The 17,288-nt window shown below is 41.2% G+C and overlaps 1 protein-coding gene across 3 annotated transcripts in view; it reads left to right on the top strand.

Moving 5' to 3' along the window:
* The first annotated feature begins 352 nt into the window (after window positions 1-352).
* Window positions 353-17,288, top strand: part of SNW1 (SNW domain containing 1) — a 41,943-nt gene continuing 25,007 nt past the window's right edge. For 2 of the 3 annotated variants that reach the window (XM_024231314.3, XM_054529849.2), the window contains exons 1-3: window positions 353-469; window positions 6,465-6,618; window positions 10,086-10,247. In XM_024231314.3, the coding sequence (XP_024087082.1) occupies window positions 456-469; window positions 6,465-6,618; window positions 10,086-10,247 (330 nt within the window). In that variant the 5' untranslated portion in view covers window positions 353-455. 3 annotated transcript variants of the gene reach the window in all.

Here is a 17,288-nt window from a genome sequence, read left to right as displayed (position 1 = left end):
AATGTTTTCAGAGAGTCCAAGAACTCTCCATTAGCTAGTCTCATTATTACCTATCGTTTTAAACGCCCTATCACTCTTACTTAAAGTAGCTGTCCCCGGGAAGCTTTTGTATTTTGTACCCCTTCTCGGGGAATGGGACTGAGTAAGGAACGTAATAAAGCGGCCTAAAAGGCATCTCCCTGTATCTTTGATATTTTGCCTAGGGAACGCCCTATCATGTCGCATATAAGCGATCGAGTTATGCATTTGTTGCTAGCTGAAGAGATTATTCCTTGATAACCGCTTGGTCTGGTCAGAATAGAAACGAACGGTACTCATGGTCAAAGAACTACAAATCCCAGAAGGCCTTTCGGCCAGAGCGCCTGCGCATCGCGCACTCCTTCCTCTTCTCTCCTCATCATCTGGAAAGACCCGCCCAGCGGTGCTGTCGCTCGCGCTGGAAGAAGCGGAAGAAGATGGCGCTCACCAGGTGGGTTGTTGATTGGGGTCCTCGATACGGAAGGGTCTGGGAGTACCAATCTTTTTCATTTCTCTTCCCATACCCTCCGGGCGGTGACCTGACACGGGGCACAGAATGACGTGGGCCAAGACTACGGCTAAGCCCTCCCGCTGGCTGCCGCTACGACTAGGCCTAGTTGAAGCTGGGGTCTTTCAGCGGTTTCCCGGGTTTAGTTCACCCGCTCACCAAGGCCGAAAGCCGCGGCGTGGCCTCAGACACTGAAGAGTGCGTTTTTCGCGTAAGCATCTTGCGGGGAGCGTACAGCGCTCCCTCAGGTCCGCGGCTTGGGCGAACGAGATGGGGTTGGTGACGGTAGTGGCTTATTTGGGCGGAGTGAAGCGCGCGGGCTGCGATTACGCGGCTTTCCGGCCGTTTGCCTGTGGTGGTCTCTCTCCTTTCGCTGTCCACTGGGTGTCCCGAAACAAGGATTCCTGAAAAAAGAGGCCCGGAGCTGAACACAGATTTAAATGAGCCACAGTAGTGGCCGCCGTCTGCTGATATGCGCCACTGCTCCGCATTTTAACTTTGGAGCTTAGAATTTCTTCCGTAGATAGAACCACCTCAGTTTTGCTGTTTCCGGTTACCTTAGTAACCGTCTGTAAAGTGCTCTCCGCCTTTAAGAAAAAGATGCTTTTCAGTGGGAGAGTCCGAGAAGTTAACGCTACTCCTACTAGTCCCCAACCTTGCTGCCCCTTCTTAAGTGGAAAAACTTTCCATGCGAACTCAACAGGAAAAGGCTAGTGTTCAGGAAGGTTGTAGAGAAAGTAATCCTTTTAGGACATCAGCTTGAGCTCTCTTAACACCCTTCATTCTCCTCACGCATGTTTTTTTTTCTGGCTGATGCCAGTATGAATCCAAAAGTTTTAATCAAAAAATTATTTTGGGAATTACTGTTGGTGCCTTGCTTCTTGGGGGTTGTGTACACAGAAGAAAATCTGTCTGGCAACAGGGAAGATAGGGGTCCAAAGTATACAGACATAAAACAATTACAGAACACAAAATGTGCATTTGTGTAATACTAACCTTAGTGCAAAAAGAATTAGATGGAATAAGTTATGTGGGCTGGAGAGTTTTCTTCCCCCCCTCCTTTCTAAAATTTTTTTGCTTTTTTTTTTTTAAACTTTATTTTTTGAGATGGGCTCTCGCTGTGTTGGCCAGGTTAGTCTTGAACTCTTGGCCTCAGGCAGTCCTCCTGTCTTGGCCTCCGAAAGTGCTAGGATTACAGGCATGAGCCACCATGCCCGGCATCTGAAATTTTTTTTAAAAAAACTAGAAATGGGGTGTTACTGCGTTGGCCAGGGTGGTCTCCAACTCTTGGCCTCTATCAGTCTTCTCACCTAGGCCTCCCAAAGTGCTGGGACTGCAGGCATGAGCTACCATGCCCAGCCAAGAGTTTTCTTTAGTAAATGTTACAGGCAGCAAACATTTGAGTGCCCCCCAGGTGTGAGACACTGTGTCATAGACTAGTAAAGTTATGAGGGGAGACTTTGTGGAAAAGGTGGAATTTGAAATGGACACACAGGAAAAATTTCTAGAGATGTCATGGGTATTTTTTATTTATTTAATTTAATTTTTTGATACAGAGTCTCACTCTTGCCCAGGCTGGAGTGCAGTGGCCCAATCACAGCCCACTGCAGCCTCAACCTCCCAAGGCTCAGGTGATCCTCCTGCCTCAGCGCCCGAGAGTAGCTGGGACTGTAGACGCTTGCCATGATGCCCAGTTAATTTTTGTTTTTTTAGTAGAGGTGAGGTTTTGCCATATTGCCCAGCCTGGTCTTGAACTGGGTTTAACTGATCTGATCTACCCATCTCAGCCTCCCACAGTGCTGGCATTACTGGCATGAGCCACCACATCATCTGGCCTGTCATGGGTATTGTGTGCTTAAAATTGCAGTGGCAGAATGCAATCTTTAAATGGCCAGTCTTGAGGACTCCAGAGCTTTCCATACCTACCATCTGGTGTTCCTCAGTATTCTTTGTAATATCCTTTAAATCAGTAAACGCATTTCCCTGAGTTCTGTGAGCTGCCCTAGCAAATTAGTTGAACCTGAGGATGAGGTCATGGGAACCCTGGTTTGTAGTTAGTTGGCCAGTGGCCTTGGACCTACTGTTGGCATCTGAAGTAAGGGCAGTCTTGTGGGACTGAGCCCTCAACCTGTAACATCTGACAGTATCTCCAGGTAGATAACATCAAAATTGAATTGAATTAGAGGACACCTGACTGGTGTCCAGTAGACAGTTGATAGCTTGCTTGATATGTGAGGAAAAACCATCACACATCTGGTATCAGAAGTGTTGTGTGTTGTTGATTGTTGAGTGAAATAATAGGAGAAACTGAGTTTGTTTTAATTTTATACTCTATCCACATGGAGCTTACATTCTAATGGGACAGAATTAGAATTCTAATGGGACAATATTCTAATTAGCATACATTCTAATGGGACAGAATGAGTAAAATCATAATGCAATTTCAGGTAATACATGCTAGGAATAAAATAAAGACAGGGTTAGAGAGTGACTCAAAGTTTGGGGTGAAGTGGCTATTTTGGGTAAGGTGGTCAGAAAACAGTTCTAGAGAGAGGTAACTGAGCAGAGACATGAGCGCTAAGTTGCAAGCTGTTGAAAGATCTGGGGCTACTCTAGTCATACTGCCTATGGGATAGCCCTGCTCCACAAGGAGCAGTCAAAAAAGAAAAGATCTGGAGATCTGGAGAAGAATTTTCTATAAAAGCATACGAAAATTTGTTCTTTTTTTTTTTTTTTTTTTGAGGCAGAGTCTCACTCTCACCCAGGCTGGAGTGCAGTGGAGCAATCTCAGCTCACTTCACAACAAACTCCACCTCCCAGGTTCAAGTGATTTTCCTGCCTCAGCTGGGATTACAGGCGTCCGCCACCATGCCCGGCTAATTTTTGTATTTTTAGTAGAGACAGGGTTTCACTATGTTGGCATGGCTGGTCTCGAACTCCTGGCCTCAAGTAATCCACCTGCCTTGGCCTCCCAAAATGTTGGAATTACAGGTGTGAGCCACCTCGCCCAGCTGGAAAAATTGTGATTGATTGATTGCGATAGATAGATAGATAGATAGATAGATAGATAGATAGATTAGATAGATAGATAGATAGATAGATAGATAGATAGATAGATAGATAGATAGATTGATTGATTTTATGGCAGAAGGAATAGCCAATGTGAAGATCCTGAGATGGCTTGTTTAAGGAAAGATAAGAAGGCTGTAGTGAAATGAAGATGGTGAGTGCTGGGGCAGAGTGTATTTATTTCTCCTACAACATTTAAGGAGCTCCAGCTGTGAGCTAGAAGTCTTGGAGCATTAGGAATGAAAGAAGCATAAGGCGTGATTCCTGCAGAGCTGCTCACAGTCTCATGGAAACAGAATAGTTAAATGAGTAGATGATTGCAATACAGTAAGATAATGTTGTAGTAGTGGTATATAGAGTGTTTTGGGGGAGCATAGATACAGGCAGTTAATCCAAACTGGAAGAGTCATGGAACAGCCCTAAAATAATCAAACACACAGAACCTGTATTGAAAGTGTCTAGATACTATACCAACTGGTTCATGGATTTCTCTCATTTAATACTTATAAGAACCTTATGAAGTAGATACTCTTATGAACTATTATTACAGATGAGAAAACAGGTTCAGAGAGGTAAGTAGCTTATCCAGGTTAGTAAGTGGCATAGGTCGGATCTGAATTCTGAGCCTAGCCATCACTTACCTCCCCAGACTGGATTAGATCCCTCTCATGTAGACTGTCATAGCATCTATATTTTTCCATCATAACTTAATATAATGTGTAATTATAGATTTGTGTGTGTGTTTTTTGTTTTTTTTTTGGTCTCTGTCTCTGCAAGACTAAGCTGTCTCCATTTATAGTCTCATGCCTAGCATAGTGCTTGTACCCAAATAATAAATATTTTTGAATAATTAATAAGCTCTGCTACTTAGGTATGCTTACTATCCAAGAATCACAAAGGGACTAAGGTTATTTTCTCCATATTCATCCATCAGGATCCTTTTGTAATACTTTGGAGTATCAGTATAATAGTTTAATACTTAAAAGTTGTTAAGAACCATTTAGTAGAAGGGTTACCTTGGCTAAATAATAAGCTGCAAGTTCAGGGCTTCTGCTTTGATTCTTTGGCCTCTAAGTTTTTTGTTGTTGTTTGTTTGTTTGTTTGTTTGAGATGGAGTTTTGCTGTTGTTGCCCAGGCTGGAGTGCAATGGCGCAGTCTTGGCTCACTGTACCCTCCACCTACCGGATTCAAGTGATTCTCCTGCCTCAGCCTCCCGAGTGGCTGGGATTACAGGCGCACACCAGCACGCCTGGCTAATTTTGTATTTTTAGTAGAGACAGGGTTTCACCATGTTGGTCAGGCTGGTCTTGATCTCCTGACCTCAAGTGATCCACCCACCTCAGTCTCCCAAAGTGCTGGGATTACAGGTGTGAGCCACCATGGCTGGCCTGGCCTCTAGTTTTAAATTTCATTGTAGATACCCTTGACACTTAAATATGCAACTTGTGTTTATTTTATCCACCTCTTTTTTACATTCAGTTTTGATCCTAGTTCTTTTGTATTTACACTGAAGTAGTTTAAAGTAAGGAGCATAAGGGTAAAAATGTTAAAAAAACAAGGAGTAGCCAGGCGTGGTGGCTCATGCCAGTAATCCCAGTACTTTGGGAGACTGAGGCTGATGGATCACTTGAGGTCAGGAGTTCGAGACCAGCCTGACCAACATGGGCCAACATGGCAAAAACCAGTCTCTACTAAAAATACAAAAAATAGGGATGTGGTGGCATGCACCTGTAATCCCAGCTACTCGGGAGGCTGAGTCATGAGAATCACACGAATCCAGGCGACAGAGGTTTCAGTGAGCCGAGGTTGCACCACCGCACTCAAGGCTGGGCGACAGAACGAGACTCTGTCTCAAAAAAAAAAAAAGTAGTATAAGAATAGCAAGTATATACTGGACAGTTTATCCCTGAAGTATTAGGAATGTACTTGTTTGTTATAAGAAATATGGAAACAGGCTGGGCGTGGTGGTTCACACCTGTAATCCTAGCACTTTGGGAGGCCGGGGTGGGCAGATCACCTGCGGTCAGGAGTTCGAGACCAGCCTGGCCAACATGGCGAAACCCTGTATCTACTAAAAATACAAAAATTAGGTGGGCGTGGTGCTGCACATCTGTAATCCCAGCTACTTGGGAGGGTGAGGCAGGAAAATCACTTGAACCCAGGAGGTGGAGGCTGCAGTGAGCTGAGATGGTGCCACTGCACTCCAGCCTGGGTGACACAGAGAGACTCTGTGTCAAAAAAAAAAAAGGAAAGAAATATGGAAATATGGAAGCATGGCCAGGTATGGTGGCACAGGCCTGTAATTCCAGCACTTTGGGAGGCCAAGGTCAGCAGATCACTTGAGGTCAAGTTCAAGACCAGCCTGGCCAACATGGGGAAACCCCATCTCTACTAAAATTGCAAAAATTAGCCTGGTGTGGTGGTGCATGCTTGTAATCCCAGCTACTTGGGAGGCTGAGGGAGGAGAATCACTTGAACCCAGGAGGCAGAGGTTGCAGTGAGTGCAGATGACACCACTGTACTCCAGCCTGGGCAACAGAGTGAGACTTTCTCAAAAAAAAAAGGAAATATGGAAGCATAAATGCTTAAGAGTTTGTCTGTTATGTGAAATATCTGTTAATTTTTTATTCTGGACATCATTTGCTGTTGTCCTAGTCAGATGTTTTTACTGTGTATCTTTGAGTACTTCTGTCTTCCACATATTATAAAATGACTAGTATTCAGTACTACCATAAATCATTGAAAAATCTGCTCTTTTGCTGAAAAGTAAAAGCATCGTAGGAAAAATTGTCTCTGTGGCTAAGTTGCAGTGGTCAAATTAAACATAAGAGTTTTTTAAATTTCTGACTTTTATTATCTTTGCTTATAGCTTTTTACCTGCACCTACTCAGCTATCTCAGGACCAGCTTGAGGCTGAAGAAAAGGCAAGATCCCAGAGATCGCGGCAGACCTCACTGGTCTCCTCCCGAAGAGAACCTCCCCCGTACGGATACCGGAAAGGTTGGATACCTCGGTTATTAGAGGTACATATAGATCTTAAGTTTAGATTTATTAAATTGTGCTGAAATTTATTATAGCACACTATAACATAAATTTAAATGTTAGAACCTCTGATTATGAATGTCAGTGTGATAGAAATTGTGGTTGTGCGCTCTCAAGATGTATATTTCCCTCAGAAGATGTATCATTTTCTTTTTGCTTATTATCTATCACTGCTTTGTGGTCACTAGAGAACTGTACCATTTGTCTATTCCTATATCAAACTATTAAATATTTGCAAGAAAACTAACATTTTATAAATCCAGGAATTATGGAATATAATGGAAAAGTAAAAGATAAGAGAGATGAAAGTGGATTTCGTATTTGGGCTCCTCCTCCTCCTCCTCCCCTCCAATAATACCACATAACCCTGAAGAGACAACTTTCCTTCAGGGAAAACTCCAGTAGCACTTCCTTTGCTGATTTCTTTCTCTTCACCTGTTTTCTTACCTTTAATTTGAGAATGTTAATATATATCTGATATATAGATTAAATATATTTTTGCGGGTATAAGAGACAAAATTTCGTTGATTTGAAGGCAATGAGGGAGAAGGAACCATCTAGAATAGCCCTTTCTATCTCTAGCTTGTTGCCAAATAACAAGCTTCTGGTCAGGCGCAGTGGCTCATGCCTATAATCCCAGCACTTTGGGAGGCCAAGGCGGGCAGATCACCTGAGGCCAGGAGTTCGAGACCAGCCTGACCAACATGGAGCAACCCCGTCTCTACTAAAAATACAAAATAAGCCAGGCGTGGTGGCACATGCCTGTAATCCCAGCTACTCCGGAGGCTGAGGCAGGAGAATTGCTTGAACCTGGGAGGCGGAGGTTGCGGTGAGCCAAGATCGCACCATTGCACTCCAGCCTGGGCAACAACAGCAAAACTCCATCTCAAAAAAAAAACAAATAAAAAGAACAAGCTTCCTTGGCAGCACCTATTCTAATTACTCAGGATCCTTTACATTAATTAATTAATTTTTTTTTTAATTTTTATTTTTGGGATGGAATCTCGCTCCGTTTCCCAGGCTGGAGTGCAGTGGTGCGATCTTGGCTTACTGCAGCCTTCGCCTCCTGGGTTCAAGCGATTCTGCTGCCTCAGCCTCCCAAGTAGCCAGGATTACAGGCACGCGCCACCACGCCCAGCTAATTTTTTGTATTTTTAGTACAGACAGGGTTTCACCATGTTTGCTAGGCTGGTCTTGAACTCCTGACTTCAGGTGATCCACCTGCCTCGGCCTCCTAAAGTGCTGGGATTACAGGTGTGAACCACCGCGCCTGGCCCACACTCTTTATTAGAGTTTGTAAGAGGAACACCCAACTAGATCGTATCTTGTCCTATGTATTCCAAAAAACCCACATGTCGGTTTTTTTGTTGCTTTTTTGTCAGCTTTCCTCTGGTCCTTATGAATGCTGGTGTGTGAAGGCCAGTCATATTGCAATTATTAAGGGATTTTTGTTGCTTTTGTTCTCTCTGATAGTGTAATTTGTGGGAGGCAGAGGAAGATGAAAGATTATCAAGGAGTCTTACCTGGGGCAAAAAAGTAGTGATTGGCATCATTTAATAGAGCAGTTGAGTGTCTCTGTTGAGGCATTATAAATATTGTTTGGTCTGTCAATACATTGCACAATGAGGGTGACAGGCATCACCTTACATAGAATGTAAATCTCATCCATGCATTTCAGCATTATGATACTTGGTTGCTATTAGATTTTTAGATTCTTACTTGACTATCAGTGGTTTCATATATCCTGGTGAAACAGAACAACTTATTTGAAAATCAAGTTGAAATGGCCAGCTAATCTGGAAATGCTATGGGTGCTGCTTGAGGGGAGTGAATGTTCTGTGGAAGAAGGCATTTTGTTCTAGTTTTCAAAATAAAAGCTATGATTTTCTGGCAAGCTTAATGACCACATAATGCTACAGCTACAGTTCTGAAGTACTTATTATAGTTGAAAAACTCTAGCAAATCCAAGCATGTGTCAGATTGATGGCTTGGGTACAGGAGGCACTTTTCTTAGGAATGCTTTAACTCTCTCATTTACAAGAAAAATGTCTCTCAGCTTTATTCTCTTGGTTTTCAAAAACTTCAAACATCTCTTTAGCAAATAAGCATATTGTACTTAGGAACTCATATATCTTAGATCTAATGGAGTATTACTTAAAGAGGTCTTGTAAAAGTGAATATTTTCTTTTTTTTTTCATCAAACCCCCTCTAAATGATTAATTTTAATTTGTGTTTTCTATTATTTCTTAATAGTACTCATTTGGCTGTTTTGAGCTAAAAGAAAGGTATTTCATAGTAGTAGAAAATACAAAGCTTTTCGGAGTCTCAAAAGATCTGGGTTCAGGTGCTGCATATAATACCTGTGAGATCCCAGGAACACCGCTTAATTTTTCTAAACCTGAATGTTTCCATTTAAAATAAAAGGATGTTAAAGAGTTACAAGGATTAAATGAGATAATACATGTGTGAATCATGTTTAAAGTGTACTAAGCAAATACTACTAAATTTTTTTAAACTACTTAAAAATTATACTTGATCCTTATGTTTATTTGATAAACCTTTTTAAAATACTACATTTCATCAGCAAACTTTATTTAGCTTGTTCTACTTTAGCAGTCTCAGTTCTCTCTCCTAAATAATTATGTATAATCACTAGTAGAAATGTAGTAAACTCATTTCTGGATCCTTCTATTGTATTCATTTGCTTCTCACATAACAATGAATAAATAATATATTAATAAAATCTGATTCCAAGAAAAAATCTTTTATATTTCTGCCCCAAGTATAGCTTTACCTGTTCCTCACTAAAATATGTATTTATATGCTAAAATATATACACATATATTTTGCCTTGTCCTAGCCATTTTGCTCAGTTTCATCCTGCATATATGAAATCCACATTTTCTTGCTGTAGCCTGTAAGTCCCTTCATGATCTGGTGTTTTTTACTCATGTAACTTGTGCCTCAAGCTCTGCTGTCCTTATTAAGCTGTTAGCCCTACTGAATTCTCATTTCCTAAAATATACCAAGCTCATTCTTGCAGCAGGGCCTTTGCATTGGCTATTTGATCCATCTAGAAAATGCTTCCCCTGTGTGTGTGTGTGTGTGTCTGTGTGTGTGTGTCTTCCCATAACTGCTTTCTAATCATTCAGGCTTTAGCTCACATGTTACTTCTTCACAAAGGCTGTCCCCAACCACCCTATCAAAAGTAGCCCCTTTTCCCAGTCTTTTTCTTTTATATTACCTTCATGGTACTTATCACAAGCCAAAGAATGTGTTTTTTATATCTTTGCCTACTAGAATGTAAACTGCACAAGAGGCAGGGACCTCTGCTGTATCTCTAGCATCTAGCATACTAAGGACTCAACAATTACTTGTTGAATGAATGAATATATCTTGAATGTCAAATGATGGTTAACTATTTTATTTAACTACTTCTAATGTGTAGGATTTTGGAGATGGAGGTGCTTTTCCAGAGATCCATGTGGCCCAGTATCCACTGGATATGGGACGAAAGAAAAAAATGTCGAATGCGCTGGCCATTCAGGTGGATTCTGAAGGAAAAATTAAATATGATGCAATTGCTCGACAAGGACAGTCAAAAGACAAGGTAATCCTCTCATGTTTTCCCTGAATGATAAATATTTTAGGAAACATTTTAAATTTTGTGGACACGATAAGTCTCTTGCTGTTTGAATTATGTTAAAAGTAGCAATGGCGGGCATGGTGGCTCGTACCTATATTCCCAGCTACTTGGGGGGCAGAGGCAGGAGGTTTGATTGAGCCCAAGAGTTTGAGGATACAGTGAGCCACTGCACTCTTGCTTGGGTGGCAATACGTTGTTTTAAAGGGGAAAAAAAAGTACATTTTAAAACAGTTACTGTATATTACTAGCATTCTAAAACTGCCAGTAAATTTTTTAAAATCTGCAACCCCAGAGCCTTACTATCAACTTTTAATTTCTCCTGTAGTTTCTTCTAGTTTTTTCCTATAGTCTTGACTCATTTCCTCCATGTACTTAGAGTACTTAGGTATTTAATAGTTCATTTAAATATAATAAATTACACAAACTTCTTTTGCTCTAGGTTAAGTACAAAACTAGCATTTGCTATCCAGATTTAGGATGGCCCTGCTACGAAGTAATCCATAGACCAAAAATAAAATTTGCTTAAAATAATCTCATCACAGAACAGCTACACTCAGGGCCAAGGAACTATTTTTAAGAAGACCTAGTTTTTTTTTCTTGTAAATAAATACTCAAGATAGAAGTGAAAGATTTCTTTAGAACTGATGATGTTTGGAAAAATACTTGAGAGCTTTCAGTACCTATCATTGGCCTCTCTCTCCCCCCCAAACTTTTTCAATTTACCCTCTAAAATAGCACTAACAACCCATCCTTTGCTTCTGCATCATGGCTGCTGAGCTTTGGGGGAAGACAATTATGCAATCATGCAAATTTATATCTCCTATTTCAGCTCAGCTCCCTTGGTACTCCCTCCAAACTTTAATTCCTACTCCTTTCATCCCATCTCATCCTTAGCAGGTGACTCCCCCATCTATTTGAATATAAAGACTATTGGAAGACAATTGTCAGTTTTCTTCGTCCTGCACTTGTCCTTTTTCCTTGACTTTTACTTTTGTTTTTGCACGAAATGCCTTCTTCTGTCTAAGCCTAATCTTTTTTTATTTTATTTTTTGTTTTTTTGAGACAGGTTCTTGTTCTGTTGCCCAGGCTGGAGTGCAGTGGCACGATCATGGCTCACTGAAGCCTCGACCTCCTGGGCTCAAGCAATCCTCCCACCTCAGCCTCTCGCGTGGCTGAGACCACAGGTGTGCACCACCATGCCCGGCTAATTTATTATTTTTTTGTAGAGGTGGGATATCCCTATGTTACTCAAGCTGGTCTTGAACTTTTGGGCTCAAGCAATCCTCCTGCTTCCGCCACCCAAAGTGCTGAGATCACAGGCATGAGCCACTGCACCTGGATCTACACCTGATCTTGCCATATGTATTCTGGATCTCAATCCCTTCCCTCTTCCTCTATGAACCTTACCTACTAGTTAATCTTCTCAACAGTTCTTCACCCCTCCTCTTCTAATGGCTCTTTCCTGTTAGCATTTGAATGTGCTTGTTTTCTTGTCATTTGTTTGTTTGTTTATTCTTTTTTATATTGTGGTGCCATGGCACCCTCATAGTTCATTGCAACCTTGAACTCTTGGGCTCAGGCGATCATCCTACCTCAGCCCCCCGAGTAGCTGGGACTACAGGCACCTGCCACCATGCCCGGCTAATTTTTTGTATTTTTAGTAGAGATGGGGTTTCACTGTGTTAGCCAGGATGGTCTCAATCTCCTGACCTCGTGATCTGCCCGCCTCGGCCTCCCAAAGTGCTGGGATTACAGGCGTGAGGCTGCCTGGCCTTTCTTATCTTTTGAAAGATAGGCTTTTCCCTGAGTACCTACTCTCAATGTTCTGTCTAGCTACCACCTAATTTTCTTCACTTTTTTCAGGCTTCTTTCAGGAGTTGTTTTTGCCCTCTCTATTTCTTCACTTTCCTTTCACTCTTCAATTCACTACAAAATGGCCTCACCTAAACCAGTTTGGTGAGGTGCTTGCTGGCAAAAGTCTCTTAACACATTTTTTTACAGCACATTCTCTTTATATATTTTTTTTCTTTTAATCATTCTGTGACTCTAACCAAAAACCAAAAAACACAGCAAAACACAAAAAGCACAGCACATTCTCTTTAACTAATGTAATTTATTTGCCACTCATATGCTGATGACTGTTCAATCTGTGTTTCCAACCCAGTATTCTCTGCTGGGCTGTAGGTCCTTATATCTTACTGTCTGCAAGGGCAAGTGTTTCTAGATTTCCCTAAAGTGCTACTTAATCAAATCCAAACCTAAATACATAATTTTCCACTTAATCTACCTGCTATTTCTCTAACTCAGTAAGTGGTAGTGATATTTTCCTAGTTGTTTATGCTGAAAGCCTGGGAGTCATTTTTTCTTACTATTATATTGATTTTTTTAAAAAAGCTATACAAATAGGCTGGGCGTGGTAGCTCACACCTGTAATCCCAGCACTTTGGGAGGCTGAGGTGGGTGGATCACGAGGTCAGAAGATTGAGAGCATCCTGGCTAACACAGTGAAACCCCGTCTCTACTAAAAACACAGACAATTAGCTGAGCATGGTGGCGTGTGCCTGTAGTCCCAGCTACTCGGGAGGCTGAGGCAGGAGAATGGCGTGAACCTGGAAGGCAGAGCTTGCAGTGAGCTAAAGATGGCACCACCGCACTCCAGCCTGAGCAACAGAGCAAGACTCTGTCTCCAAAAAAAAAAAAAAAAAAAAAAAAAAATTATACAAATAATATATTGTAGTAAAAGATACCATAAGTATATATCAGAAGTATATACAGTCCTGCCTGCTTTTCTCCTACTTTACTTCCCAGAGGTAACTGCTGTTACTACAGTGATATATATAATTCCAAATTTTTATCATGGATTTAGATATTTATGTATATCCTCATTTTACGTATACATACAAACTTAGAAACTGTTGTTTACATGAATGGAATTTTAATGCCCATAACTTCCTTTGACTTGCTTTTTTTTTTTTTTACTTAACATATTTGACAATTTTTGTTAGTACATATAGGTCTACTTCATTTTTTTTTATTAATCTATATAGGATTCCATGGCATGGTTATCTGCTAGTTTTTTTAAGCATTAGTGGTTTTTAGTTTTACAAACAAATGTATTCAAGATCCACATATAAACATCTTGTTGAACATGAGTATTTGTTTAAAATAAATTCTTAGATGAGGACTTACTGGTTCAAAGGCTATTCAGATTTCACATGTGACACATACTGCCCTTATGTTCTCTCTGCTTAGCAATCATTCTAGTTCTGGTTTCCCTCAGACCTTCCATCTATTTAGTCTCTGTGAACGATCTTATTTCCTTAACACTTCTCAAGTATATTCCCCTCTCTGCTACTTAGTTCAGCCTGTTTTCATTTCTTGCTTGATTTACTGCAGCCAAGCCTGCAACCATCTCGTTGCCATTTGTCTTGCTGGCGTGAACGAACAAATTCATCCATGTCTGTTTGTCTTTCTCATCATGTATATACACATACACGCAAGTGTGCACAATTAAAATCTTTCTATGGCTTCCATGGTCTTTAGGGTAAGGACTAAGCTGCTATGGCATGCTTGACCCCTTACTTTTCTGGGCTAGCTTCAACTCTCATGATCAGAATACTGAAATCCAAAAATAAATAGTTCAGTTTTAGCCATTCTGTTTGTTTTCACTATAAAATAAATACTATTATAGGTGTTCTTGTTTGTTTTCGAGACAGAGTCTTGCTCTGTCACCCAGGCTGGAGTGCAGTGGCACAATAACGGCTCGCTGCAGCCTTGAACTCCTGAGCTCAAGTGATCCTTTCACCCCAGCCTTCTGAGTAGTTGGGACTACAGGTGCACACCACCACGCCCGGCTAATTTTTGTATTTTTTGTAGTGACAGGGTTTCACCTTGTTGCCCAGGCTGGTCTCAAACTCCTGAGCTCAAGTGATCTGCCTGCTTTGGCCTCCCAGAGTGTTGGAATTACAGTTGTGTGCCACCGCACCCAGCCAAGGTGGTTGTTAAGAAGAAAAAAACTTTTTTTCTGAGACCAAATCTTGCTTTGTCACCCAGGCTGGAGTGCAGTAGGGCAGTCTCAGCTCACTGCAACCTCAGCCTTCCCAGTTCAAGCAGTTCTCCTGCCTCAGCCTTCTGAGTAGCTGGGATTACAGGCGCCCGCCACCAGGCCCAGCTCGTTTTTGTCTTTTTAGTAGAGATGGGTTTCACCATGTTAGTTAGGCTGGTCTTGAACTCCTGACCTCAAGCAGTCCACCTGCCTTGGCCTCCCAAAGTGTTGGGATTACAGGCATGAGACACCGTGCCCAGCCAAGAAGAAAAAACGTTCAAGCATTCCCTATAAATATTTGCCATGAGGAACTACTTGTAGTTCCCATAATATGACACATTCTCTCTTGAGACTTCCCATGGATATTCTTTTTCCTAGAAAGTTCTACCCTTATTTATTCTCTGACTTAATTCTATTGCTTTCCATTCTCAGCTCACTCTTCATTATTCCAGGGTGTTGTCCTGGACCTTCCCTGGCTAGACTAAGTGTCCCTCTTCTCTACTCCCAATGTTTATCATAGCAGTCTTCACCTTTTGTTGTAATTATCTGTTCACTCATAATCTATATCATTTGACTATAATGTTTTTAAGGGCAGGGATTATATATTTATATTGCCGTCTTTGGTGTCTTACTTACTGCCTGAAAGTTTGACACATAAGGCGTCCACCAGTGTTTGTTCAGCGAATAATAGTGGTTTTCATTGTATAACACAAAACCACTTCTGAAGCCAGTGAGGAAGTATAGTCCACTCCTGCAAAAGGAAAATTAGGCCCCTATACATGGAGAACATATACTGGAAATTTACCCTATACCATAGAGGCCTTCACTTGACTTCAGTAGTCTTTGTTTTGGTGCATCTCTCCTTGGGGGTAATCACTCTTCTTTATTGGTATGTGCTGCCTCTCCAGTCCCATTTGGTAGGAAAAAACAACATCTAAGGGCAACAATTTGGCATTGGCAGGTTGTGTTATTTTGAAGGAAATACAGCTTTGGTCCATTTTGCATTATATTTCAAAACTGGAAACCAAGAGTTTTATCTGATTTCTAGGGAATGATGTTTAAATCATTGTCTGTATTGGTGATTATTTTGTATTGAAAATAGAGTAGAACTGTTCAGACTGAACTATCTATTTTTGGAGTTTAGTATCTTGGCCAAATAAGGTCTCCAAAGCATTGTTCCTTGTTTTTTGTTTTTTTTTCTTTTCTTTTCTTTACTTTTCTTTTTTTTTTTCTTTTTTTTGAGATGGAGTCTTGCTCTGTTGCCCAGGCTGGAGTGCAATCTTGGCTCACTGCAACCTCTGCCTCCCAGGTTTAAGTGATTCTTCTGCCTCACCATCCCACGTAGCTGGGATTACAGGCGCACACCACCACACCCAGCTAATTTTTTTGTATTTTTAGTAGAAACAGGGTTTCACCATGTTGGCCAGGCTGGTCTTAAACTCCTAACCTCAGGTGATCCCCCCACCTTGGCCTCCCAAAGTGATGGGATTACAGGCATGATCGACTACACCCCACCAGATCGTTTTTTTTGTCTATAATGCAGCCACTAGAAACCCCAAACTGGGACCACTCTCAGGTTTATATCTTTTTGTTTGTTTGTTTTCTAGAAGTGGATAGATTCATGCATGAAGTTTGGAATGCATTGAGTAATTCAACATTAATCAAGTAACTATTACGTGCCATTGGCATTGGGGGAGCACTTTGATTGTTTAGGACCATCTTCAGCATTGTACAATGTTTAGCATAAGTGGCACTACCTATAAATCCCAGTAGTGTCCCCATCCTACCCCCATTGTCTTAACTAGAAACACCTCACACATTTACAAAGGCACTGGGAGAGAGGAGTTAGAGGTGGCAGTGATGGCCTATTTGACAATCACTGATTTTCCTGTTTTAGAAGAAAGAAATGGACTGCATAATATATAAAATAATATTTTAAAAATTTGTTATTCCAGAGACTAAGCAGATTATTGGATTTATGAATTTGGACTAAGATTTCTGATTTGCTTCCAAGAGGTCTGGTATTCTTCAGAAACCAGGGAGTTCTCACTGAAATATTAATAGTGAATGAGTAAGAATGGAAAATGCTAGGTGTTAGGTGTAAGAGGTGAGAAGAATCAGTGAGGATTCTAAGACTTAATATTCTAGGACAAGTCTAAGGCAATTAATCTCTCTACATGTGAAGTAAGTACTGTGTATACGACTTATTAGTCATAAAAAATTGGGAATGAAAAAGTTTTTTTTAGTGTAAATCTTGAAACAACCAAATGCTTTTTTTTTCCCCTAATTACGAAAGTGATAAATCTTTTTTTTTTTTTTTTTTTTTTGAAACGGAGTTTTGCTCTTGTTGCCCAGGCTGGGGTGCAATGGCATGATCTCAGCTCACCACAACCTCCGCCTCCCAGGTTCAAGTGATTCTCCTGCCTCAGCCTCCCGAGTAGCTGGAATTACAGGCATGTGCCACCATGCCTGACTAATTTTGTATTTTTGGTAGAGACGGTTTTTCTCCATGTTGGTCAGGCTCGTCTCCAACTCCCAACCTCAGGTGATCCACCCACCTCGGCCTCCCAAAGTGCTGGGATTACAGGCATGAGCCACCGTACCTGGCCAAGTGATAAATCTTGAAATAAAGGGCTTGGTGTATGTACTTTTCCCTCTGAAATAGTTATGTAAGAAATATTACATACAGGCCAAGTGCATTGGCTCATGCCTGTAATCCCAGCACTTTGGGAAGCTTGAGGTGGGCGGATCATTTGAGGCCAGGAGTTTGAGACTAGCCTGGGCAATATAATGAAACCCTATCTCTTAAAGAAAAGAAATGTTACACACATACTATACCCAAAAGAATGCCTTCAACGTATTACCCCTAAAAAACCGTAACAACTTTAAACTGACCCCATGATAAATTATATGTTATCTTGTTTGTATGATTTCACACACTAGCTAAGCTAGATTATCGT

This window comes from Pongo abelii, chromosome 15, assembly GCF_028885655.2.
Source record: "Pongo abelii isolate AG06213 chromosome 15, NHGRI_mPonAbe1-v2.0_pri, whole genome shotgun sequence".
Taxonomy (NCBI): Eukaryota; Metazoa; Chordata; class Mammalia; order Primates; family Hominidae; genus Pongo; species Pongo abelii.
This window is presented reverse-complemented; position numbering and strand designations above follow the sequence as displayed.